The sequence below is a fragment of the Sorex fumeus genome, unplaced genomic scaffold, assembly GCF_029834395.1.
Source record: "Sorex fumeus unplaced genomic scaffold, SorFum_2.1 ptg000035l, whole genome shotgun sequence".
NCBI lineage: Eukaryota > Metazoa > Chordata > Mammalia > Eulipotyphla > Soricidae > Sorex > Sorex fumeus.
Genome location: NW_026606092.1, coordinates 12,750,384 through 12,778,299, shown reverse-complemented (window position 1 = coordinate 12,778,299; position 27,916 = coordinate 12,750,384). Strand labels below are relative to the sequence as shown.

Here is a 27,916-nt window from a genome sequence, read left to right as displayed (position 1 = left end):
TAGAAAACACATACATATATAATTTATTAGAGGGACTTAACAATCAACACAAATCAATTTTAGGCACTTCCTGAGTACAGACAATCAGAATTTTCTACCAAGAACAGTGCATCTAGCAGGCAAGACCATAATGAATCAAACTTCAGTATTTAGAATACACAAAAGCTACACAACTGTTAGGAAATATTGCATAATTAACCCAACTCCATCCTGTTATATTTCTTCACAATTACATACGCAATTTTTAGAATTAAACAGAATCAGTCAATGCTAAGCATCCAACTTTTAAATCCTGGATTTCTTTTATTAAAATCCTCATTCCTTGAGGAGGCATAAGACAGATGTTTTATTTTTGTGAAAGTATAAGTATTTTCTAAGTACAAAGTTAACACATGATAACTCTGATGTCTTTTAAAGGTCATTTCTACAAATGTGTTTTGTCAAGACTGGATCTTGTTACTAATTACTTTATACATCTAATGTTTATTTTTTTTGTTAACGTAAGAAGGAAAAATGGAAAGTAGATCGTGATTTAAGACAGAGAAGTCTTCAGGTTAAATACTGTGTATAAATTTGGTTTGGCATCTTTCTCTAACTCACATTGCTACTCTCTAGAATACAACTCGGTTTTGGTAATGGGAAGATAATATACATCCCTCCATGAAGAATAACTCAAAGAAGTGGCAGTCTAGGTAGTCTCTTCTTAATCTGAATTTAGTTTTTATCGACATAAAGACAAAACTTTATGAAACATTAAGATGATAAGTAGAGTATAACTTAAAGAATTATACGACTGGCATTCACAAACTATAAAGCCAGCAAGCCAGTCTGTTGATGGACTCAATAATTCTGATAATACTCTCACAGGAACAAGACACAGACCAATCAAGTCAGTGGTTGGAGGAGAGCAAAGAACTGGAGTACCCCAGAAACTACTTTGGGGAACAATGGATATAGAGAGTTTGGATAATTTATCAGAAGAGATGGAAAGCTAATCTTGAAGCAAGAACGTCCAGATTATATTGGACAAAGAAGTCACAGTTAAATCATGCAAAGAAATCTGTTTTTACTCAGCCTTGGAAGAGAGACTGATAGGATATTATCTGGGCAATTGGGATATCACCCCAAGGTCCTCAGATAGTCTGCGATGTGCTGCAATCCCCTATATACATAGTAGAACATACTACAGATATATTCTCAAAATTGCCTGCAGAGAAAACTAGAAAATTCTCTGAAGTTTTTCTATTTACACTAATATAAACAGATTTTGAGGTTGTCTGTACTGTTTTGTGGTTGCCGTAGTCACAGCAAGAAATGTAAAGTGCCTAAAAGATCAGGGACAATAGAATCCCATTTCTAGGCATCTCAATACTATACATTTAGACAAAATGGAAAACCAACCGGGGATTTCCTGCTTTTCCTCAAGCTCCCTGTGCTTCTCTGTGGTCTCATTGTAACTACTGATGAGGCACTTCTTAAGGATGAGAAACAGAAACTTTTGTTCTATTTCACACTACGCTTCTAAAACCACTTTACTATACCTGCATGAAAAGTGCCTGTCCGCAGTGCTAAAGTCATGCTTAATTCTTAAGGCAAAATGTCATGATTTATTCCCTACCTCTTTCCTCCTATCCCCCAAACCATCTGCTTTCAATATACTCTTTGCCCTATCATGAGAGCTGCTGTAGAAGTGAAACTTTCAAACAAGAATCCTCACATAATTTGTAAGATATAAATTAAAATGCTATTATGACAAAATAAACATATTTAAATGAATATAGCATACAGTTACTTTTACCAGGTTATCAAGAAGTTACTCAAAATTAGTATCAAACACATGATATTTAAATCCACCCACATGTACAGAGGTATGAAGCTTTACTCTTTTTAAAGCTGAGCACAATGACCATAAATATCTGTTTATACCCAGAAGGAATATACAAACAAGAGCATTGTCCTTTGTTAAGATGGAAATCTTAAGCTGCATGTAAACTGCCAACATATGAAGCTTTCCACCGTATCCGGAAGTAATACTGTTAACATTATTTTGACATATTTTCATACCTGAATTTAAATTTTCTCCCAATTTTGATTTTATGCATGATACAGAGATACCACCATGTTTCTTATGCTTACAAGGGTAGAATATAACAAAAAAAAAAAAATCAGGTCTTTTAAATGTGTTATATAAGATTTCGTGCATTCTCATAATGTTAATGTAAATAATCTACCACGAGCTTTCATGGTAGATTATTTACTCTAACAATGTAGTACATGCTTTAATCACCTAATTAAGAATACATTTCAACCAATACCTGATGACAAGAAAATGGGCTGGTATACTGTTGAAATGATATGGCAGCAATTAAAAAATACACGATATTCAAAGAAAAGGATAAAACGTAATGGATTTGCTGGGTGATTTTAAGAAATATTTGTCTCTGATGAAACTGCAGCAAAAACAAAACAGATTTAAGTTTTTAATATACAAGTAAATCCTTACTGAGATTTTAAAACATTAAATATGAGCAAGTTTAAGAATTTAGGATTTACTTTTGTCAAAGCATGCTGGCAAATATTAAAATTTTATGCTTGCATTTTAAACATTATAAACTACAAAACATTCCGTATTCAACATAGATCTTCCATGCTGACCTGGATTTAGATATTAAGCATTGTATATTTTATAGAAAATAACTTTCAAAGTTTTGCCAGTTTATAGAATATGCTAGGTATTATTTCTAATCAAAATTCTTATGAATTCTAAGTCATTATTTTATTTCTTTGAATATTTGGTAACAAGCCAGTTTGGATTTGCCTTCAGATTTTGAGAGCATGAGATTCACAAAGTATCCCAAAAATATGTTTAAACACACTTAAGTGTCTGTACAGTTACAACAGAAATACCACTGATTTTATGAAATTAAAAAGGCATAAAACAAAAACCTAAGTAAACAGAAAAGATATTTTGAGCCATTACTTCTTAGTTTAAAAAAAATAGATTTTTAATGTTCTTAATAGCATTAAAAATTTGCATTTTGTAGTTGTCAAACAATGAATTACTGGTATAAGAACATAAAATGAAAACCCACAGAAACAGAAATATCTCAAATTATTCTAATTCCTAAGAAACAAAATTTTAATTCAAGAAATTTTTGTTGCTTGGGAAATAAGCTTTATCTCAAATTCACTTCAAATGCTTTTAACTAAATACCTAAATTAAGAAGATTCTAGCTTAATTATTTAATAGTATTTATAGGGTGATACTTGTCTGGATAGACATGTTTTATAAAACAGCTTTCCACTAATGCTGAAAAAAATCACTGATTTTAACCATAATTAATGACTGACTATTAATGGATTAGTAATTTAGTCAGTAACCCAGATGGCATAAGCGCCAATAAAAGGAAACAGCTGATAGTTTAATGGGAAATTCTACCATCGACGCTAAGCAAGAATATGATAAGAAATCCACTCAACTGGATTATGTTTCCATGCATGTGATTTGATCAACAAAAAAATAGGTACCCAATGTCAAGCTTTTCCCTTTTTTTCTTTCTTTTGTTTTTAAGAGCAGCTAAATAATTTTGGGGGCGGTGGTGGTGTGGGAGGTTAGTACAAGACAGAGAACACAGAGGAAAAGTACAAAAAGGCAATTAACATCAATACCAGAACTCACTGTATTATGGTTATACTAGGAATATTATTAATTTTTGTGTTATCCACTTTTCCTTAGAACATAAATCAAAGTCATTTACTGGAACTTGAGGTATTTACACAATACATACACAAGTTTATGCAAAATACTTTTTATAAGTAACATTACATTTTAAAAGATGAAACTGATTTGTGCTGATTTGTATTCTGACTTAATGAAACAAGAGAACAACATTCAACTAGGGAGGGTTATACTGATAATAAAGCTCTTGAAGTTAAAATGTTTTCCTCTCCCTTTATACTTACCACAGGCCACACAATGTCCTGAGAGGATTCATTATAAGAAAAATGTCAATCACAGCTTTAAGACCTTGCTTTGGAAGGAACTAATGAGAAAGTAGATTGGGAGTGAGGCTTCATCTTTGTTTTCAAATAAGTGGTCCTAATTTTTCTTCTTATAGAAAAAGTTTAAATCAGTTTATTATAAATATATCTAAACCATGAATTTTTGCAGCTTTCAGGTAAAGTCCAGCACTTCGTTCATAACAAAGTTCATGAGAGAGGAGGTCACAGAGATCATCTAATCTTAAGTCGTGACATCATCCACTCAAGTCCTTGGCATAACCTGTAAAGAGAAGAAAACCCTTTCATCACATTTTTTCCACTAAAAATCTATGAACGGTGAAGTACAAGAAGATGGTATTTTCATTTACATTTTCACTAACAAATATTTAAAAAAATTAATAATACTCAGTCCTGACACTGTTGTAGTAAAGTCATATTCTCACTCACGATTCCTTCATGCTCTTTCACGGTGTCAGACTCTGAGTGCCTAGACACCACCCGGTTCACACAGGGAGCTTCGTAATTATACAAGGAAACTCCTATAAAAAGTAACTTAATACAAATTAAAACACTGAAAATACCAACACTTTATCCTCTTTCTTACAAAATATGCTTAAAAATGTAATCAGAAATAAAGACAGATACTACTAGCGCTCATCAAATACTAGCGCTCATCAAAGTATATTAAGAGAAATGTGTAGAATTTAAATATCTAGAAGTAGGAAACAGAATTCACAAATTATAGAACATTTATATGATTAAAATATTAAAAATTTCCTTCAAGATCTTCACTGTGGTGAAAGAAACAGTTTAGAAAGAAATTTACTATGAACATACATAATATATTAAAACAACATGAAGGCTGTAATGAAAAATGAATCATTTTATGTATTTGTAGACAGAAGAAACTATGCTGCAATATTAAAATGGATTTTAATATTGAATTTTTATTTTAATATGGTTTTTTTGTACAAGCGTGAGAGATTCATAACTCAAAAGAAGACAGAAATGAAAATTTGCAAATTGTTATTAAACAGTGGTTATCCAGCAACTGTTAAGCACTCAATAACCGTAACTTAACCAATCTATACCAGTAGGTTTCCACTTTTTTACATCAGCCTGCCAGCTTGGTTTGTGGACTAGCTGTTAAAAAACCAGCAATATATACAATAAGACTAGGATCTGGGGGCTGCTAGCAGGTAAGGTGTTTGCCTTACACGAAGCTGGCTTGAATGGTATACCGGAATCCACACGGTTCCCTGAGCACTGCCTAAAGTGATTCCTGAGGGTAGAGCCAGGAGAAACCTGAGCATTGCCTGGTATGGCCCAAAAGACAAAAGGGAAAGAAAAAATAAGCCTCAGATCCTTCTGATAATATAGAAGGAACCCTTAGAGGGTCACACATGGCAGGAGAGAGCCAAAATGCTGACCAATACTAAAACTCAGACACAAACCAAGTTCCCAGAATACAAAAGGAAAAAGACGTTTTCTCCCAAACCCACCTTTCTACCTATTAACTGCTGCATGTGAAAACCTCTATCAACCAAAAATTAAAAAGATACTATCAGACACTAATTTATCTTTCTCTTTTTCACTTATTTATTTTTGTCTTGGGGGCCACACCAATGGTGTTCAGAGGACCATGTGCCAGGGAGTGAACCTGGGCCTCACACATACTAAGCAAGTGCTCCAGGCCTCTGAACGACCTCTCAAGCCCTACTAATTTGGGAAGGTGGGGATAGGAAGGTGATGAGAGCCACATTCAGTGATGCTCAGGGATTCCCCCTGGCAGTGTTCAGGGAACATACAGAATGCCCAAGACTGAACCTGGTTTGGCCACGTGCAAGGCAGGGACTCTACCCATGGTATTATCACTCTGGCCAAAGCCCAACTGATCTTTTTTTTAAAAAATGAAACTGCCAGGGAGTTGGAGAGAGAGTGCAATGGGTAGAGCACTCGCCTTGCACAAAGCTGATGATCCAAGTTCAATCTCCAGCACTCCGTAAGGACCCCATGCCCTGCCTGGAGTGATCCCTGGGGACAGAGACAGGCGTAAGCCCTGAGCACTGTCAAGTTTGATCCAAAACCAAAATAAACCGTAACAAAAAAGAACCCAAAAGAAAACAGAAACTCCAGGGCCAGAGGCTGTTCAATGGGCTGGAGCCTGCTTTGTGTGCTAAAGGCACAGGTTTTATCCCCAGTGCTGCATAGACCCAGCACCGCCAGGAACAACCCAGGAGCAGAGGGCCAGAGTAACATCACACCAAGGCTGCATTCATTGTCCCTGTCCCCCAGAAAGACAAAGACAAAAATAAACCGTCGCAAGCTCACATCTATCTTAATAATATATCTGCACATAATTGATCAAAACTTATGAGTTGAATTGTAACAATATTACATCTTTATTTTCAAATTTTATATAAAAATCATCAGCACGAGGAATATGTTGCATTCATTTTGTCCTTTAAAAGAAAACAAAAAAAATAAGCTTTCATTGTAAACAAGGACTATATCTTTTCTTTCTTTTTTGATATTTAGGCCATACCTAGAAGGACTCCTGGCTCTGCAACTCAGGAAACATACTGGGTGATGTTTGAGGGACCATCTGGGATGTAACCAAGGTCGACGGCACATGCAAGGCACATGTCCTACCCACTGGACTTGCTCTACAGTTCCATATGCTTTTTATTTCTTCCTTACAATGTTTGGTATATAATAAACATTGTATTTTAAGAGAATAAACATTTCTAATAAAAACAGATATTATTCAGAAAGACTTCTTACCCCTCGCCAGTAAGAGCACAGCATGCCTGTATATGCCACTGGTGATCTTTAATAGAAGTTAGTTTCAGAAACTGGGAAATTTCTGTTACAGTCATGCATTCTTTAACATCTTGTTTATTAGCAAAAATCAGCAATCCAGCTTTCTTTAGGTCCTAGTAACAACAAAGCCATAATGGTCAGTTTATTTTTTTTCCCTACAGATTTTCCAACTTTACAGTATTTTGTATATTTCTGAAGTAAAATTGTTTTATTTAATAAAACTTAGAAAAATGTGAGGGGAGAGAAAGAGAGAGGAAACAAGAGAGTGAGAAAAAAGGTAGATGTACTAGGAAAAATAAGGGCTGCTCCACAGGGGAAAAGTCAACTAACAGTATTTTAGACAGTTTCTATAACTTGCTTTTTTCAATTACTCAATGCAAAGCAGCCCACAGCTCCTGTGGGGTGGAAAGGGGAGAGGTGGACCCACTCTCTGCCCTGCTCAGAGGCTACTTCTGACTCTGTATTCTGTAAACATTCCTGGCAGTGTTTGGGGGATCATACATGATGCCAGGGACCAAGCAAGGGTCAGACACAAGCAAAGGCCTTACTTCGCTACACTCTCTCCTGACAAACAAAACTGAATTCAGTTTTTAAAATGTCTATACTTCAATAAGTCTGCCTATTTAATTATTAATGGTCCTAAGTTCAATATCTATTCATGTCTTTAATATAATATATACCCTTCCTTTTCTCTCAACCCTAAACTGGGTTTCTATGGTTACTAAGTACTGCTCTTCAACAATGGACTCAAAAGCTTTCCAAAATTCTACCCCATTGTGGATTACATCCACTGTGGTGTTTTATGGGACTTAACTCTCACTGAAGGGGTACTATTCTAAGCCAATCTTATTTAACTACTGAGTTCTGGCTTCTCTATCTTGTCCATGAAAATTTCTTAGGTGATCATGTATTTATTAGAGCCATCTTGAACTGGCATTAAACTCATTTCCCAATTAGTAGTTCTATCAGATCTGTTTGGCTGTGAATAAAGCTTTCTCTTTATTTTTTAATTTAATGTGGTGTGTGTGCGGGGGGTGCATATCAGTGGTACTCAGGGCCTCCCTCTGGTTTTGCTCAGGGATCACTCCTAGCACTGCCATATGCAATGCTACAAACAAGGCAAGAGCCCTACCTGGCCTATTATCTCTCTGGCCCTGAGGAACAAGTTTCTTAAATCTTTTTGAATTTGTTCCTTATAACTAATATTGTTACGGCAGATCCAATTTCAAATCACTCATTGTACTTAAAATTTCCTTAATTCTCATAAGATTTCTACGAGTTAAGCTTTGCTTACTGGGATCTTTGCTCTATTTGACAAAAAAGATCTTCCCACTACAATGGCTGCTCCCATTCATAAAATGCTGAGATTCTGGCGCCACAGCAATCGTACGGTAGGTAGAGTGTTTGCCTTGCAAGTGGCTGACCTGGGTTCAATGCACTGCCTCCCGTATGGTCAAGGACCCCCAGGAGTGATCCCTGAGTGCAAAGCTAGGAGTAACCTCTGAGTATCACCAGGTGTGGCCCAAATACAAAAAATCCCAAAAGCTTATAGGTAGGTTTTGTGAACCGTGTTCAATTCCATTTTTTCCCCCAAAGATTTCAATGGGTTATTATTTTCGTTTCAGACCTGTATACTCATGTGTGAAGTAGGTACAAATTGATATTGCTCCAGATTATTTTACTCTTATTAGTATAGAATTTTGAAGCTTCTCTAATTCTTTCTGTAGTAAACAAAAACATACACTGCGAATTTATTCGATCGGGGCAGTTAAGCAAAATGTTGTATTTACCAATGGAAAATGCTTTTTACTTACCATGCCCTCTATAAGATGGCAGATTTGCTATCAGTTAAAGAGTTACTAAAATAGCATGGTCAAAAAAAGAACTCCGGAATATTAGCTGAAAACTACATCTTTGAGAGAGACAGAGACACAGATAGAGAGAGAAGAAAAGCGCCGGCCATAGAAGCAGGCAGGGGGTGATGGGAGAGAACCTGGGGACACTGGTGCTAGGAAAAAACTGGTGGAGGGACAGGAGTTGGATATTGTATTACTGAAATCCAATCATGAACAGCTTTAAGGGTCCATCTCACACTGATTCAATAAAAAAAAATTTTTTTAAAAAAGAAAAAGAAAACTGCATCTTCATCTGGTAGTGGGTGCAATGAATCCTTTACAGAAAGACATGTGTTGAGCGATACTTCTGTAATTCTGTAACACTGTAAACTAATGATACATCATTTTAAGGAAGGGGGAAAGAAAAATATTGCATGTTCTATTTATGTAGCTCAGTTTGGCAAAATTTTGAAGGAATAAATTACAAATAGTAAAAATATACTTATTATTAAGGACTGAATAATATCCACTGTAGAAAAAAAACATACAATTTTATAGTTACACTGACAATATTACTCAGTTTACTTGATTTTTCAATTACGCAGAGGACAGAGTTCAGTGGTAGAGGATATGCCCTGAACGTATGAGCTTGGGTTCAATCCCAGAACACACACATACAAATACTTCAAGTACAAACATGACTTTTTCTCAAGAACCATGCAAACATAACTAGTCCCACAATTTTGTTCAGTCAAAGACAGTTTCAGACCCTGAAAGCAAAAAAACTTAACAGTCTTGGAGTTACAATCATGAATTGTATGACTCTTAAAATTTTGATTCTAATGATAATCCTCTAAACTATTAATCTATTCAAAATCAAAGTCTTCTGTTTTTGGTTTCTGGGCCATACCTGGTTATGCTAAGGGGACCATATGGGATGCCAGAGATTGAACCCAGAATGACCATATGCAAAGCAAGCACCTTTACCTGCTATGCTATCTTTCTGGCCCAAAATAAAGACCTTTTTAGGTCTTGTCTAGGAAAAATTTTAAAAAATTACATAGGGTCAGAGAGATAGTACAGCTAGCCGTGTGTGCAGACAACCTCGGTTTGATCCCCAGCACCCCATATGGTCCCTGAGCTCCACCAGGAATGAACCCAATGGCTGAGCCAAGAGTAGGCCCCTGGCACAGCCAGTGTGTCACAAAAACCCTCTTCCCAAGTTAAAAATCAAATAAATAAAATTCTGTAAGAGACTCCACAATGTTTCTGCTGCTTTCAGTTATCTTTCCAATTTGATGTGTCAAAATTATAAAGCACAAACAACCAGCAGTCAAGTAACTTTTAAAAAGTTTGGAAAAATATTCTCATAAGAATGAAAAATTGAGATGCAAATACACCTAATACATACACACATAACACATAACACTTACCTCATGGGCTAACATTTTGTAGAGTTCTTCTCTAGTCACAGAAATCCTTTCTCTGTCTGTACTGTCCACAACAACTATTACAAACTAATTGTTTTAAAAAAAAATTAGAGATTAGACAGCTATTCTTTAAGTACATGCTTATTTGACTTACAGGCTATACACAAAAAAATCAGAACTTTCTAATATGGTACTATTAGAAAACCAGAAATACCTACTACATACTGTGAAGCTTGAAGGTCTGACTCATTGAATTTTTTTTAAACTATTTTATTGAAGTATCTGGGTTTACAACACTGATAATGATTCTTTTCATGCATACATTGTTCCAACACCACACCCAGAGAGCCCACTTCCCTCCATCAGTGTCCTAAGGGCTCCTCTGAGCCCCCTCATGTAAGCTCAGTTCTATAGACAAAACCCCCAGTTCTGATGACTGGAGATTTGTAGTTCCCTTACTATGCGTCTTTATATCCCACACGAGAAACCTTTTTTTTTAAAATTATTGTGGTGGTGGCAACACACACATACAGTAGCCAAAGCCAAACAATTAAAATTCAAAAAAATTATATATATTATTTGAAACTTTTATTCAAAACCTGAATTTTTCACTTCTTGAAAGAAAATAATGCTAACATTCTACTAGAATAAGCCTAGTCTAACCAATATATTTTTCTATACTTTGTTAGGTGTTAGGAGAAAGTATGGACTACATGTGGTAGTACTTAGGGGCTTCTCCTGGTTACTTCTCCTGGCTACTCAGAGGTAATTTCTGGGGGTGGCTAAGGGGGACCAAATGTGGTGTGGGGGATCTAACCAAGGCAAGTGCCTTACCCCAAACATTAATGGGCCTATATCTATCTATTTGTAGTGTAAGTCATGTAGTTCTAATTTAAGTTACTTATTAAGTTTAATCTATTAATTTGAAAATCTAAAAAAATTACAAAAACAGGAGTAAAAAGAGTTGAAGAGGTCAGTCTTTAAAATATTCAATAAATTGATCTTTATCTAAAACCATGCTTTCTTCCTTAAGCAGGGCTGCAACCTGTGTCAAAAGATGCAGAAGAGTGGCGGGAGGCGGAAATACACGGCACCTCTTCCTTCACCCCAGGAGGCCCAAGGCACAAGGCAAACAGGATCAGAAACGGCTACCTGAGGAAGGCCTTGGATGCCTGACAACATTCTGGCTACCTGCTGTTTCATGCACTAATTTTTTTACAGCTGGTTTTTCATTTCCAAATAAATTTGGAAAATCTCACTTTTCTATTTCTTGTCAACTATAATGCAAATGGGTAGAAGATGGCTATCTTATTTCTGCTCTTGATAGCGCTCAGAAAAGTAGCTTTATTACTATAAGACCTACTGATTTTAAGGAATGCTAATAAAGTCATTAACTGTCAAGATATGGCATGAATTTCATACCTGTGTCACTACATAAAGGAGGACTAACATTCCTTTCCTTCTTTAAAACACACAGACATTCCTTTTTTTTTCCTTACAAAAAATGTGACCAAATGCTTTAGGATGTTTGGTATTCTGGGTCATCAGAGAGACAGAATTAAAACTTTGTAACTTACTAATAATCTTTATATACATTTTAGGCTTGACTGACTTATAACCAATACTTCAAAAATAACTGTCACAACCTTCCAACTTAACAAGGTTTACATAAGGAAGCTCTCAAGTATCATGCTCTAAAATTTTCTCTGGGGAAGTAACATGTAAATAAAAATGAGTACGTCTAAATTGGTATATTATTTAAGAGGAAAATGATTCTTTAATATATAACTGAATTTCATAAAGGAATATGTACAAATTCTGATCAGGAGCTGCAGAGATAATACAGAAGGTAAGGCACTTTCCTTGCACTCAGGTGACTTGGGTTTGATCGCCAGAACCACACATGGACCCCTGGGCACTGCCAGGAATTACCCATGAGCACAAAGGCAGGAGTAAACTCTTAGCTCAATCAGGTGTTGCTCAAAAAACACCTGAGAATTCAAACCGCCTAAACCCTCTCATCTTAGTTGGATTTTCTCTGTCAGATAAATTTAAATCGTAAGAAAAATAAAATCACAAACTCTAACAGAATTCATTTCAAAAGCATCTACTTACAAAAATTCTGGGGTCCAATATACAATCAAATTAATCACATGTGATCAATATACCTACATTTAATGAGAGTAGATACACAAAATACTGAATATAAAGAACAGTAAATAGGCAATCCAAGTTTCTACTATATAAATTCTAGGTATATTAGTGTGTTGAGACAAAAGGATTAATTAAGCTATTATAAAATGTTACCTCTGTGTTGGTATAATAAGTGTTCCAGGAAGAACGAAGAGATTCTTGGCCACCAATATCCCACATTAGAAAACGTGTATTATTAACCACTATCTCTTCTACGTTACTTCCTATTGTAGGAGATGTATGTACAACTTCATTCATGGAACTGGGGAGGAAAGATGCATATATGACAATTAGCAACAAAGCTTGGTTGGTTGAACTTTATACCCATCTTTTTTCCATAACTTTGTTTTCTTTATTATTAGGACTAGTAGGTTATGAGATTTCCTCTAGCTTTCCTTAAGCAAAATAGAAAAGACTGGAGAAATAGTAAAGGGGTTAAGGGTCTTGCTAGAGGCGGATCTGATAACAAGCTTTGATTTGATTGATACACCCAAGGCACCACCAGAAGTGGTCCCTGAACAGGAGTGAGTAAGCTCTTAACACAGCTGATGTTGTCCAAAAATTGGAAGGCGGGGGTGATTAACCTTCTGTAAACGGAACAACTAAAAGACATGTTCAATGACATCAATTTCTAGCTATCTAGAAATAGTTGCATAAAGGTAGCTTCAGTTTAAAGTCAATCTCCCTTCTTACAGAGGTTTCATATAATGTTCATTGTGACTAGCGGGGCGGGGGGGGGGGCACTCCTGGTAGATCCAGGGACCACCAGGACCACATCAGCAGTTCTAGAAGGGGGATATATTCCCAGGGTTTGATCCAAGGCCTCAAGAAAGCCAGATGTATTCTGCCATTTAAACCACTTCCCTTGTTCCTTTTCATGGCTTCAGTAGGCAAATACCTGCGTCCACTCTAGTAGAAGTAGTATAACCAATTTAATTTAATTTTTTAAAATTGCTGGTGCTGGGAGATAGAGCAGCAGGTAAGGTGTTTGCCTGGGATGTGGCAGATCCGGGTTAAATCCCTGGCACCACACCCAGTCCAGGCACCCTGCCAAAAGTGATCCTTGAGTTCTGAGCCAGGACTAAGTTCCTAGTACAGCTGGGTGTGACCCAAACTCAAAAAAATACATAAAGTTTTAAGTTACAAATACTTACAACTGATAAAGAATGGTCGTTTTCCCCGCATTATCCAAACCAACAATGATAACTTTGTGCTCTGAAATTAAAACAGAATAAAAATTTAAAAAGTCAGCAGTTAATAGCAAAATCCTAATTTCCTCTTTTAACCATTCTTTTCATTTAGTGCATGGCTATGCCTCCTTTGAATCCAAAAGAATATTCTATTAGGGCGATCACAGTTTGTCTTTAACTTTGCCTGGCCCTCATTTGACAAAGAACTTTTATCTCTCTATGGAATCCCATATTCTTTTTTCCTACTGTAAAAACCTACCCAGTAAAAGTCACAATTTATGAACAACTTGTAACTGTTTCGTGGTGGACACTAAGCTATTCAAGTTCTAACTTCAGGCACTGATTAGATACGAATAGGGCAGATGATATGAAGGGGGGAGGGGGGAGGGAAAGAGAGAACTTGGGGATAACTTAGTAGCAAAGGCGAGGCCCCAGGTTGGATCTCTGGCGCTGCTCACATGCACCAAGTGAGTGCTAACAGTTGGAACCTCTATCACAACAATGTACACATGGCCAGGTGTGGGGGACACCCGCTGTGCTCAGTCTGGTGTGATGCCCAGTGGGCACTGCAGCTAACAGTACAGCCCCTGGAGTCAGGGAGATGGCGCCCAGAGCTGGCGTGCCCAGGACTGCATGGTCCCGTAGGGAGTAGGCCCCAATCATCCTCAGGTGTGGCTCCCAAACCAAGGAAGAGTCCCCTCTTGAGCACTGCAGCCAAGAACATAAGTCCTGCAACCAGACATAACCACAAGAAGGCCACAACCAAACACAAGCACAAGCACCAGTCACTGCAATAACAGCAGTAAAATGAAGAAAGTGGAAATCAATCTATAAATTGAAAATAAAACTGAAATATAGCCTTTCAAATACCTAGGAGCAAAAAGATCCCATTGGCGAGGAAATGAACAGAATCTTTCGCAAAGACGAAATCGGAATGGCAAAAAAGGCACATGAGACAATGCTCTACATCATTAATCATCAGAGAGATGCAGATCAAAACAACAATGAGATATCATTTCACACCACAGAGACTGGTCCACATCCACAAGAACAAAAGCAACCGGTGCTGGCGCGGATGTGGCGAGAAAGGGACCCTCCTTCACAACTGGTGGGAATGCTGACTGGTTCAGCCCTTTTGGAAAACAGTATGGACGATTCTCAAAAGATTAGAATTTGATCTCCCATTTGACCCGGCAATACCACTCCTGGGAATATATCCCAGAGAGGCAAAAAAATATAGTCGAAGTGACACCTGCAATTGTTTCTTCATTACAGCACTCTTTACAATAGCCAGAATCTGGAAAAAACCTGAGTGCCCGAGAACAGATGACTGGTTAAAGAAGCTTTGGTACATTTACACAATGGAGTACTATGTAGCTGTTAGAAAAGATGAACTCATGAAATTTACATACAAATGGTATGTAAAATTACTACATGTAAAGTATCATGTTAAGCGAACTGAGTCAGAAAGAGCGGGATAGACACAGAAAGATTGCATTCATCTGGGGAACATAAAGCAACAAAATGGGAGACTAACACCCAGGAATGGCTGAGATTAGTACCAGGAATTTTGCTACATGACTTGGAGGCCAGCCACACGTGCTAGGGGAAAAGGAAGCTCAGATAGAGAAGAGAGAACCAAATAAAGGGTATTGTGAGGATCCTCCCAGGGTGGGAGAATCATGCTGAAAGTAGACTATAACCAAACATGATTGCCACTCAATGCCTCTCTTGCAAAACACAGGACCCAGAAGAAGAGAGAGAACAAGGGGGAATGCCCTGCCACAGAAGCAGGGTGGGAAGGGGGGGGGGGGGTGGGAGGGATGCTGGGACCCGTGGTGGTGGAGGATGGGCACTGGTGGAGGGATGGGTACTTGATCATTGTATAACTGAAACCCAAGCACAAAAATTTATAAGTCTATAACTATACCTCATGGTGTTTCACTAATAAAAAATAAAAAAATTTAAAAATAAATTAAAAAAAAAAGGTCCCATCAAAGGTACCTGTAAACTGTGTGACTCTTGAAAAATAGACATACACATACATGTAGCACTGTCCTCCCGTTGTTCATCAATTTGCTCAAGCGGGCACCAGTAACGCCTCCATTGTGAGACTTGTTGTTACTGTGTTTGGCATATCGAATACACCACGAGGAGCTTGCCAGGCTCTGCCGTGCGGGAGGGATATTCTCGTTTGCTTGCCGGGCTCTCCAAGAGGGACTGAGGAATCGAACCCGGTGGGCTGCATGCAAGGCAAACGCCCTACCCACTGTGCTATCACTTCAGCCCATAAATACATGTACGTAAATATAAGTAAATATAAATACAGGTTTCGGGGCCACATCCAGCAGTGCTCAGAGGACCATATGGAATGCCAGGGACTAAACCCGGGTCCGCTGCATGCAAGGCAAGCGTCCAACCTGCTGTACTATTGCTCTGGCCCCTGAAAAACAGAATTATTCTAACACAGAAGTTATTTAATTTATTTGGTCTACTGTCCCCTCCTCAGAAATAAAATTTCTTAGTGCCCTGTGGAAATCTACTTTAAGCAAACAAACATAAAGGCATTCCCATCCATCGCTCCCCTCATCCCCAACTTCACTGGAGGTTACTACTGCCCTATAATCAGAGCCCTTATGGGGACGGTCTCGTTCAGGTTAGGAAACAACCAAATCTAAGCACCTATTGCTATGCAATATTGCTCTTTAACCCTTTGGCATCCAGAGCAGCATTCTTCAAGTGGTCCCTAAATTGTTTTTCGATGACTTCTCTTTCTAGGTCTTCCTTCAAGCATTCAAGTTTCCCAGGAGCCTATCTTCTCTTCTATGCATCTATTTCCTAAGGTAGCAGTGCAAGTAAAAAGTTCATCGCAAACAATGGTCCATGCCTCCATGTAACTCTCCCCCTCGAATGATGGATGACCCTACTAGTAAACTTTAATCACATATGCAAAGTAATGCTGTGTGACTCCCAAACCTAGAGGATGGATAAACTTTACAGGATTGTAGGCTTGCTTAAAACACACCCCTAGGGTAAACCAGATACTGCTTATCAACCACGGCCACATACTCCAAGATGGCTATTCAGCTGAATGAGGAAAACCACTAATCATGGGGCCTAATGCTGTGTCAAGAGATCAGAAGCTTCCCCAAGTAGCTAGAGCCATCCCAGATAAGACAGACACATGAATAAAGGAACCATCCTGAATATATACAGTCAGGCCAAGTTACAGAAGACTAGTTTTAGCAGCCATCAACTGCAAAAATGAGAATGCCAAGCTAAACTTACTATCTGAGCTCAGTCAACCCAGAGAATAAGAGAATAAAAATGATTGCTTGAAGTCATTTGGGAGTGGCTCTCTATAAAACAGAAAACATGTATATTATGGGAGAATGTAGGTTGCTTATGTGCCAATGAATAACCTAAGTTTCTGTTGTTATAGACCAGGAGCAAAACCAACAATTTCTCAGGGATGCACAATTAAAATAGCACACAGGCACTGCAGAGTCCCTACCAACCCACTCTCCCTATACAAACTGCCACTAAGTTCACAGTAAACTTTTCTCTGCATTTACAGATCATTTTCCCTGTACAAGATTAATCCTTTCTAGCTCTCCACTTAGGAAATTCATGCTAATTTTTTAATGTCTATCATTCCAAGAAGTACTTTCTCCTGCTTTTCCAAAGACCTCTAATTTAGCACTGTAGCACTGTCTTCCCGTTGTTTATCAATTTGCTCGAGTGGGAACCAGTAATGTCTCCATTGTGAGACTTGCGGTTACTGTTTTTGGCATATCGAATACACCACGGGGAGATTGCCAGGTTCTGCCGTGTGGGCAGGATACTCTTGGTAGCTTGCCGGGCTCTCCAAGAGGGTCGGAGGAATCGAACCTGGGTTGGCCGCGTGCAAGGCAAACACCCTACCCGCTATGCTATCGCTCCAGCCCACTTAGCATTAGCTATTTATTATTATGGGGGCTACACCGGGCAGTGCTCAGTACTCCTGGCTCTGGATTCAGGAATCACTCCTGGCAGTGCTGAGGGACCAAATGAGATGCTGCAAACTGAACAGGGTTTAAACTGAACCCAGTTCAATTTCATTTGCTGCATGCGCCTTATACTATACCATATATCTGGCCCTTGCATAACTATAAGAATGGACATGTTCCCACTTTTAACAACACCCTTCTAATATACAGACCATCATCTTAATATTCCCAATAGTCACAACTTTTTCTGACATAAGGTACTGCACCATAGCACTGTACTCCCGTTGTTCGTCGATTTGCTCAAGCGGGCACCAGTAACTTCTCCATTCTGAGAATTGTTACTGTTTTTGGCATATTGAATACGTCACGGGGAGCTTGCCAGGCTCTGCTGTGTGGGTGAGATACTCTCGGTAGCTCGCCCGGCTCTCCGAGAGGGACAGAAGAATTGAACCTGGGTCGGCTGCGTGCAAAGCAAACGTCCTACCCGCTGTGCTCTCACTCCAGCCCACGGTATTCATTCAATTTATTATTCATTCCAAAATTAACATCGAGGATTATAGCACCCCAGAACATGGAGCTCTTTGTGAGACGGAGCCTTTTCAGTCAGATGACAGACGTTTTCAAACAGCTGCCATTCATTTTCCATAGAAGGGAATTCCTAATGCTACAAAACTGTTATACAAAAACTTGGAGACTCAGGTAAATATGAAATAGTTGATCAGCAGATTTCATCAACTGTTTGTTGCTCTTACGCAGGCACCTTAAAACTTAGAACTACATGATGGGTACTCAATCGCTGTATAACTGAAACCCAAGCACAAAAATTTGTAAGTCTACAACTGTACCTCATGGTGATTCACTAATAAAAGTTAAAAATAATAAAATAAAATAAAATAAATAACATGGTAACAAAAACAACAACAACAAAAACTTAGAACTACCAGGTTCCCAGGTGCCATACGGGACAGAGTGCATGCAAGTGTACAAGTCTGAACCCAGGCACCACATGGTCTTACTGAACACTGCAGGACCCCAACAGAAGCATCCCCTGGCAGCTGGGCTGGCTGAGTGTAGCTGGGAGTGGCCCTCAGGTTTCCCTGAGTAATACTTGTGAAATCCCCCTGCAAATTACTGGAGTCCTAAAGTAACACAGCCACTTTACCACTTACAGTTCCTTAAAAAGAACACCTAAGGGGCTGGAGCAACAGAATGGCGGGTAGGGCCTTTGCTTTGTATGCAGCCAACCTGGGTTTGATCCCCCCATCCCATATGGTCCTTTGAGCACTGCCAGAAGTAATTCCTGAATGCAGAGCCAGGAGTACCTCCTGAGTGTCACCAAGTAGGTGAACCAAACACCCCAGAAAAACCCCAAATCCCTCAAACATTTAAAACAAAGTCTGGTCTCATTTTTAGAGGTACCTAAGCAGAAAGGAAATAAAATGATCAAAAACAAAGATGATACTTATCAAAAGCTAAGACTTAGTAACATGCAGAAGGTCCACTAAGGGCCAGTTGAATGACCACCAAAAGGCATCATCAGGTGACAATCCTCTTACATTTTCTATGTTCACAAAATCAATCTTGCTATGATCCCTGAGTAGAAAAAACTCAGAAAAGACAACTCACAAAAGTGTCTAAAATATAAACAAGAATACCAAATAGAGATCACAGAAGCTCAGTGGGCTAGCGTGTGTGCTTGGAGAGTAGTCCCTGACATCACATGGTCCTCCAAGTATCATCAGGAGTACGGATACTCATGGACCTCAGAGCAACTCCAAAACAACAAAGAATGCTAAAATTATATACAAAAAGACCAAATTGTCAAAATTGCCTGATAATCCCAGTCTTTCACCAAGGAACAGTACACAGGTGGCTGAATTAGAATCAATAATCATGGAATTCCTCAAGAGGAACACTAGTTGTAACGACTAGCCCATCCCAAGGGGTTTTGTGCATCTCTGCTCGCCTTTTGTGTATCTTTGTGTGCCTTTTGTTTGTTTGGGGGCCACACCTGTGCTCAGGGCATACTCCTAGCTCTGTGCCAGGATCAAAATCAGATCAGCTGTATGTGAGGTGAGCATCTTACCCACTATATTTTCTCCCTGGCTCCCTAAACACAAATTAATGCAAGCAGAATTCCTATCAGACTATACTTTGGTAGATGAAAGATTTTAGCTTCCAACTTGAATTTTAATAATTTAAATAATATCCTAAATTTTAATATCATCCTCAATAAAACCTACTAAATAAAAAATAATAAAAAAAACCCTACTTCTGTTTCAGTATGTCATTTTATTATTCCCTATGTCTTACTAGCTTGAGGACTAAATTTAGACAAGCCTGTTAATACTCAGAAAAATATATATAATTACCCTGACACTGAGAGAACTAGTACCCTAAAATAGTACAAAATTACTAAGGACAAACTCCAATGTGAATGATATATATGTAGAGAAGAATGTCCTATATGACAATGAAGAATGACCTTTAAATGTTTGTACATAAACAGGACACTGAGACCACAAACAGAAAAGAGTTGTTTTTGTTTGTTTTTAAACAAGGTCCTTGAGAATTTAAAGAGATTAGGGGGTGGGTGGGATACTTGCCTAGCACTTGCACATGGCCAGACTTGGATTCAATCCCAGGCATATATGGTGCCTTTGAGCACCACCAGGAATGATCCCTAGGCAAAGAGTCAAGTGTAAGCCACGAGCACCACTAGGTGTGGCCCCCAAACAGTCCCACTTCCCCCCCAAAAGGGCGTATTTTTAATCTGAAAATAAACTGATTTTTTAAAAGGGTGGAAAGTTGCTATAATCTTACTTACTGAAAGGCACTAAAACGATAGCTACATTTTGTAAATGAGGTGTTATCTCAAACAAGAATGATTTAAAATCTGTTCTCTGCAAAAATAATAAAAAGAAATTGCAAAGAATAGCTTGAATACTAGTAGGGCATGAAAGTAAAATGAAAATCCTCTTAGTTACAAATTTTTAAAGCTATCCCCTTAGGGTTGGAATATGGGACTAATACCTTGCATAGCATATGGCTGATCCTGGTTCTTCCATCCCTGGCAATATAAAGGGTCACTCCTGAGCACAGAGCCAGGAACAGTCCCTGGGGCCCCGTGCTGCCCCCACCCCACCCCAAGGAAAGATAAAGTCATCTCCTTTGGCAATGCTCTCCTCGCTTTACTGAACTTCCTTCTGATTCCATACACAGTATCTATTCTCTAACACCACTAGAAAGAAAGAACAAACTATGCAAAGTACTTGAAAGAAAATTCTGACTACAAGTTGAATGCTATATGGTAAAATGACATGAACAAAATCATCATGCAGTTAACACACAGGTCTACAGTGAGATAAAGCTGATGCAGAAGAGGCTGATACAGAAATTCCTCCCACTATCCCATTATACAAATGAGTTGCCTAAAGATAACTGGACTTAACAATTTGTGGATACACCATCCTTAATAGTCACTATACAGAAAGAATCAATAGGCTGGAATTAAGCAAGATAACCCATACTGGATAGATATTCTCTCTTTTACAGCAATGCCTAGAAATACAGAAAGCACTACAGGTATGGTACATGACACAGGGTGAGAATTTGTCTGGCATTGTAGAAAACAAACTAAGGAGCTTCAGAGGTGAGATGGGGAAAAAACGGAAGCAGTTCATACTATTCTCCAGTCTATAAACAACCTTCTTTCGATTGTATAAAATCATATTTTCTCTATCACCTACAAATGCATAAACATACAAACTTTCCTCAAACTCTTAAGGCATATAAAATAGGTTTCGAAGGAAACTCAAGAGAAAAAAAATGAATGTATTTAAACATCTGAAGTTGTTTTTAGTGATTAAAATATTTAAGAAAGAAACACAAGGCTGGAGACCATATAGGATATAAGGTGCTTTACTTGCACCCATCAATCCCCCCACTGGATCCCTGGCACTGCAGTTGGTTCTTTGAACACTGTCAGGAGTATTCCTGAACCAGAAAAAAAAAAAAAAAACCTGAGCATAGCTAAATGTGACAAAAGTAGCACTTCCCGTTGTTCATCAATTTGCTCGAGTGGGTCCAGTAACATCTCCATTGTGAGACTTGTTATTACTATGTTTGGCATATCGAATACGTCACGGGTAGCTTGCTAGGGTTTGCCGTGCGGGCGAGATACTCTCAGTAGCTTACCAGGCTCTCCGAGAAGGGGCAGACGAATCAAACCCATGGCTGGCCGCGGGCAAGGCAGTCGCCCTTCAGCTGTGGGAAAAACCCAAATGTGCAAACAATCTGGAAACTCCAGGGATATGCAGTACCGAGGACTGCCCTGAGGACACTGCAAGGAGGCATGCATGATCCTGATCATCTTCACTGCTTCACTCCCATAGATTCCTGCAATCCACATCCACTACCAACTTCTACCCTCTCTTTCCCAATGAAGACTTGTCTCTTTTTGGGTTTTTACAATAAAGCACCATGAGCTGTTTTACCAGGTCTCTTAACTACGAGGTATAGTGTGTGCACATGGTGAGAACTATAAAAGACAAGCTCATATAATAGGCTCAGAGATAAAGGTGTCAATTCAATGATGAATAGACAGTTTATGCCCAATAACAGGATTAGAATATTAACATACACTCTTTCTTTTTTATTCCTCCCCTGGCAGTGCTGGGCAAGGAGGGTGTGTTGTGAGGAATGGGGACCATTGAGGACTGAAGCAGGGTCATACAAGGCAAACACCCTCCCCGCTGCACTCTTGCTCCTGCCCCTCACATAAACTTTCTGATACTAAATCAACTCGCTTCTAACAGACTTTAGCTTTTGCCACCTAGCCTGTTCACCCCATTTCCAAGTTAGAATGGTATTTCATGCAAACATAATTTGTAACCAGAAAGTGTCAGACTGTACTTCAAAACAAATGATCTCCCAGGACCTAAAAGACATTATGTATACTAAGAGAATTTCATTATGGACAAATATAATAAACCTCTTGGCGATACCAAACATTTTTGTTATGTGTGGTTCATAAGGCAAAATATAGACAAATAAGGCAAAATATGTATATAAATTAAAAATCATCCTGGGGGGGGTCTTCCAACGGGGAGATGCAACTTAACTTTATAGCACATTCCATCTTGGACTCCCCACATCCTTTCACTTTGGATGTGCAACTCTTTCCATTTTCTTTCAGGGTGTCATTTCTCTTCCTTTGTGCAACTTTTTTTCTTATTTTTTAAATAAAACTATTTTTGTTTTTAAAAACTCAATTTTCGGGTCAGAGAGATAGTGAGGTGTCAAGGTGCTTGCCTTGCATACTGTCAACCCCACTTCAATCCCTGGCACCACATGGTTCCCCAAGCTCCACCAGGAGTGACTCGACCACAAAGCCAGGAGTAAGCCCTGAACACCACTTTCAAAATCAGTGTTCTCAATAAAAAATAGAGCCTTGAAAATAAACTTTGCTGCCCAGAGTAACAATAACAAAATTTTAGGGAAAAACAATCTTCACTTTTGTACTAAGGTTTCTAAACAAAGAGCTGTGGCCCTACATGGCACAAAGTAAAAACCCCATTGACAAATAGAAACTACACAATAATTTGAATCTGCAAAGCTTAAAGAAAGTAATTTTATAGGAGACTAATGGAGCACTGGCTATAAGTAATAACTCTAGGAATTTTAGGAATGACAAATACAGGGAGAATTCACTTTACTCTAAGGCTGAAAAAAGGCCTTTCCCCCACAGGCCGGGGATTAAGAACAAGACCTTGTTAGAAAGTTCGGGGAATGTCTCACAGAACAGCAGAAAAGCAGCTGAGGACCTTGCTGGAAATCTTCCCTATGAAGTACTGGGAAAGACTGGTAAATGGGAAGTGACTGAACCGAGCACCTTGTTTCTGAAACCTACTGTGTGAAAACAAAATCAAATCAAAGCAATTAAAGTGGGTGCAAAGCTCTTGGCTGCTGCATAGCACCGGGTAGGATCAACCCACAGAGGTGATCACAAATCATCCTGTTATTCGTCAATTGCCTCGAGCAGGCCCCAGTAACGTCTCCTTCATCCTAGCCCTGAGATTATATTCAAGGCTCTTTAGGAGAAGGAGACCCATCATTGTTACTGGTATTGGCATATTGGGTACGCCACGGGGAGTTTGCCAGACTCTGCCGTGTGGGCAGGCTACATTCAGTAGCCTGCCAGTTTGTCCAAAGTAGGAATGAGATAATAAGATGTCATAATAAGATGTCATAACACAGGTGATAAACAGGACCAAACATGCTGAGTGCACACTCTAAGGGCGGGGGCGGGGGGGGGGGGCAAAAACCTTGACTCCTGTCCCATCATCTTTCAGTGCTACTCAATGAAACTTAACATTATGTCAATCTGCAAGAGGAAAACATGCAGAAGAACCCAGAGCTATATGCACAGAGTATAGAGAAAAGGGTTAATCCGAATCTCAAAATTTTATGGCACAGTCCGCCCATCTGGTCACTCTCCCTTTCATCTGTGGTCTTCTACACCTCTTAGCTCCTGTACACAACAGAAACAAGAGCACCAGAGGTAGTTTCCCCAGCTCCAGGCCCCAGAGTCCCTTAGTCATAACTTGGGGTTCCTGGTCAACAATCAATCAAAACAATGCTACAATTGGGATATCAACAGGATATTTCTTTCACAGTGCATGAGCTTTCTGAAAATTATTTATCTAACAAGAATTCCCCACATACAGAGAGTTTCATTTGTTTTTTAAGAGCACTAACTGGCACAAGGTAATCTTGGTTGAAATCTCAGGTCTCTTGCTGTTAAATCATAGAGACCTATCATTTCCTTGTCCCTGTGTAGTAAGACAAACTCATAGGGCTACTGAAGAGTAAGTCAATTAAGTGAAAACTAAATCAATTTATCAATATAAGGCAACCAGAACCTAATCTAGTATAACTCAGGAAAGGCTAGCTGCTGTAATTTTTTTCTTATGGAGATTTTCAGTCTCCCCATAGAATATGCACTACTCCATAGGCAAGAGGATTTGTCAGTTTTGTTCACTGAAGTTCCTGGGGAAAAAATAGGTGTTTGAGATAATTTCTTTAATAAATAAACTACCAAAAACAAGCCCTTTATATTAGAATATATTAATGGCATCCCTTTAGGTAAAGACTTCAAGTTTCATAGCTGTGAAACAATTAAAAGGGAAAAAAGAATTCACAGGGGAAAATATGCCAAGTCTCTCTTTAAAACCAACATCAGCAATAATTTTTTTCAGTGTTTTAAACTGCCTGGCTCTGGCATTTACCAACTGCAGAGTCCAGAAAAATCACTGGGCTGGAACCGTTTCATCCTCTTCAAGAAGGGTGATTATTTCAAAGGGATGCTAAAACTTTTTTTTAAAAGTAGTGTATCTAACAGTATCTAGGACAAAGTTTGCTCTCTACCAAATTTAAATATTACTTAAATGCAGCCTCTGGTTTTTCTAGTTTGAGCACTACATAATTGGCCGGCACTGTGTATTCAATCCACCTAAGCTTAAACTGAAGAAGCTCTGCTAAAGGGGAATGGCGGGTAGGGAAAGAGACACAGCAGTATTTTTTAACCATAATGGCAAATTCTGTAATCCCCAAACCTTACAAAGGTTTATATGAAAATAGTACAGGATCGTGTTCCATGCCTTGGAACATAAAAATAAAGCATCTAAGAAGATACAGCTAACAGATATTCAACTATCAAAAATACTAACAGATACCTGACATTAGATTTGATGGTAAATATTCTGAAAAGTGAACCTACCATTTATAAGAATAACAGGAACAGTTCATTCACATTTGCACAATATTGACATCCAGATTTCTAGAAATTAACTTCATCAATTCCTCTATTAATTACTAATTACTATTAATTTCCTCAAATTGTAAAAGCTATTCAGTGAGACATAATCATGAAGTACTGGTAACACCACCACTAAAAGCTATTTTCAATGACAACAACATCTCTTTTATTTACCACTGGAAAGTACCAATTCATTCGGAAATTACCGAGAGAAATAGTTTTATCATGCCTCAAAATACAGAGTAGGGAAATTTAACTTTTTTTTTCTGATTTCAATTCAATAAAAAAAATTCTCAAGTTCGTGGAAGACTTGAAACACTAGCTCCACAAAAATATAAAATTACAAACGTTGAAAGTAGAATATATGTCATCCACTAAAAGCACAACTAGTTTAACGGCAATGGAAATTTCATTCTTTGAGACCCCAAGATGGGAGTTTCATGATCTAGAGAATTCTGCCCCCTCTCACCCACACCCGCCACACACACACACAACATCCAGTTATCTAAGTGGGCACACCTAGAACCAGAGAGGTAGTGGTTGTTCTCATCCATCCCATCCCACCCACCACTCCCACTCCAAAATAATCAGCTAACCAGAGAGAATGTGGCTTAGAGCTGATCTCTGCTTTTGTGAAAAACTCCATTATCAGAAAAATTATTTGACATAATGCTCTTCCATTCAGTATCATGTGAGCGACACTTTCATTTATTTTTTTTTAAAGCCACTGCAGAAGTTGCCAGTTTCAGGTCGGCTCCCTTTCCATAACCTTCCTCTTTTTCATTCATTTTTTTTTTTCCTTTTGGTTTTTTGGCCACACCCGGCAACGCTCAGGGATCACTCCTGGCGGTGCTTGGGGGACCATATGGGATGCTGAGGATCAAACCCCGGGCCTTCCCTGCCGGACTCTCTCCAGCCCCCATTCCATTCCATAACCTGCTCACAGGAGCAGTGGGTCGTGGAGGAGGAAAGGTAGTGACTGCACAGAATCACCCCATACTTCATCCAAGTCTTCACCGGGAAACTTGGGGATGTTCACCACCACCACCACCACCGACAGCGTACGGGAGCGAAAACGAGCAAACCAAGCTACTAAGAGCAGGAATGATGAATCACCCCAGCGGAGTTAAAGGGAAACAAAAAGTATGCCACTAACTACCGTGTTAGTTAGTAACGCACTCGGGAGAGGGGTTTGGTTGAAACTGTGTCCGCTTCCCCCTCCCTCCCCCGCCTCCCAGTCGTATAACTCTCGTTGTGTAACAGATTTTTAATGGGTAATGCTGGGGTCCCCGGCCGAAGTGTGGGTAACACAGCTGAGCTGATCCGCCCGGTTCTCCCGAGCTCAGCAGTCACCTTCCGGGCGAACAAGTGTTTTCCACCTCGTGCAGTTTGGAAAAAGCTCTCCAACACTTGTCGAGTTCTGAAGAAGCCAGCCCCCTCCGCACTATCACATGCAAAACGCCAAATCGGACAAACGACCTTAAACTTAACCTTTCAACACCGACAACAAACAGGGCAAAGGGAGAGCGGTCCGGTCCAGCACGATTTGGGATAAGAAAGGGGTAGGACTCAAGGTGTTTCACTAATAAAAATTAAAAAAAAAAAAAAGAAGAAAGGGGTAGGAGGGAGAGGGGGGTCTCCTAAAAAAAAAAAAAAACAAAAAAAAAAAAAACAAAAAACGGGGTAGGGGGTGAAGGTGTGGGAAGGCTCCTTATAACCCCCCGGAGGTGCGGGCTGGACCAGCGCAGAGCGATTTCTCCAGCGGTCGTGACATTCTGCAAGCCTCGGTGGCAGCCCCGGGGTGCGGCTGCGTCTCCTAAGCTTCAGCCCTGAGGACCCAGCACTCCAGCACTTCTCCGGGTGGAAGGAGGGGGGAGCCAAGCACAGGCAAAAAATTTTTTTAAAAATTAAAAAAAAAATTTTTTTTAAGTGGGGCCCAGTGGGGATTGTGTGGAGAGCTCAGTGGTCCGGCCGTGCCACTGAGGCACGTCCGACGCGGGTTGACAAGGGAGCTTTTGCACGACCCTCCCAAATCCGAGCAATGGGTGAACTCGAGGGTCGGCTGCCTCCTCCTTCGCTGCGTCCTCCGAGACAAAGGGCGGCGGGTGGAGAGCAGCCCCCCCACACCAGCACACACACGCCGCCCCAAGAGCTGCGGCGCCGACCCCCGCCGCGCAGCCCCCAGCGGGTGCGGGACGAGCCTCGCGCACAGCCCGGAAGTACTCCGCGCTCCCCCCCAACCCCACCCGCAAACGCGGCCCGTCCTGACCCTCGCCCCCACCCGTACGGCGCCCGCGCCCCGCAGCCCCGCTCACCCTGGTGATTGAACAGCCTCCAGATCCTGGTGAAGAGAATGCCCATCCTCGGGCGGGGGGGACCCCCGCCCCCTCCACCCGCCACCCCGGGCCGCCCGGCCTCCCCGGGGCTCAGGCGGACGGGGAGCAAAGCGCCGCGCCGGAGCCGCCTCCGCCTCTGCTGCTTCCCCCGCGCTGGACGCCGGCCCGCTTCCTAGGAACCGGAGGGAGGCCGAAGCCCAGGTCGCCCTGGCGCGCGCGAGGCCCTGCCGCTGCCGCCGCGGCACTCGCCTGGCGCGCGGACATCGCCGCCGCGTTGTCTGCGACGAGCCTCGCGGGCC

General features: G+C 39.9%; 1 protein-coding gene across 1 annotated transcript; it reads right to left on the bottom strand.

Moving 5' to 3' along the window:
• ARL5A (ADP ribosylation factor like GTPase 5A) lies at positions 1-27,916 on the bottom strand. Its single transcript, XM_056117643.1, has 6 exons — positions 27,597-27,916; positions 13,438-13,498; positions 12,398-12,545; positions 10,094-10,177; positions 6,787-6,938; positions 1-4,282 (listed from the first exon to the last, which is right to left on the bottom strand). Exons 1-6 carry the CDS (start codon positions 27,640-27,642, stop codon positions 4,234-4,236), a joined length of 540 nt encoding a protein of 179 aa, XP_055973618.1. The 5' UTR covers positions 27,643-27,916; the 3' UTR covers positions 1-4,233.

Bases quoted from the DNA above. Each gene is read 5' to 3' on its own strand.
- ARL5A (XM_056117643.1), bottom strand. From the start codon at position 27,642: ATGGGCATTCTCTTCACCAGGATCTGGAGGCTGTTCAATCACCAGG. The intron at 6,939-10,093 runs GTAAGTGTTATG...TGTTGTTACTAG, and splicing joins ACAAAATGTTAGCCCATGAG to GACCTAAAGAAAGCTGGATT. The intron at 4,283-6,786 runs GTAAGAAGTCTT...TTCTCTTTACAG, and splicing joins TGTGCTCTTACTGGCGAGGG to GTTATGCCAAGGACTTGAGT.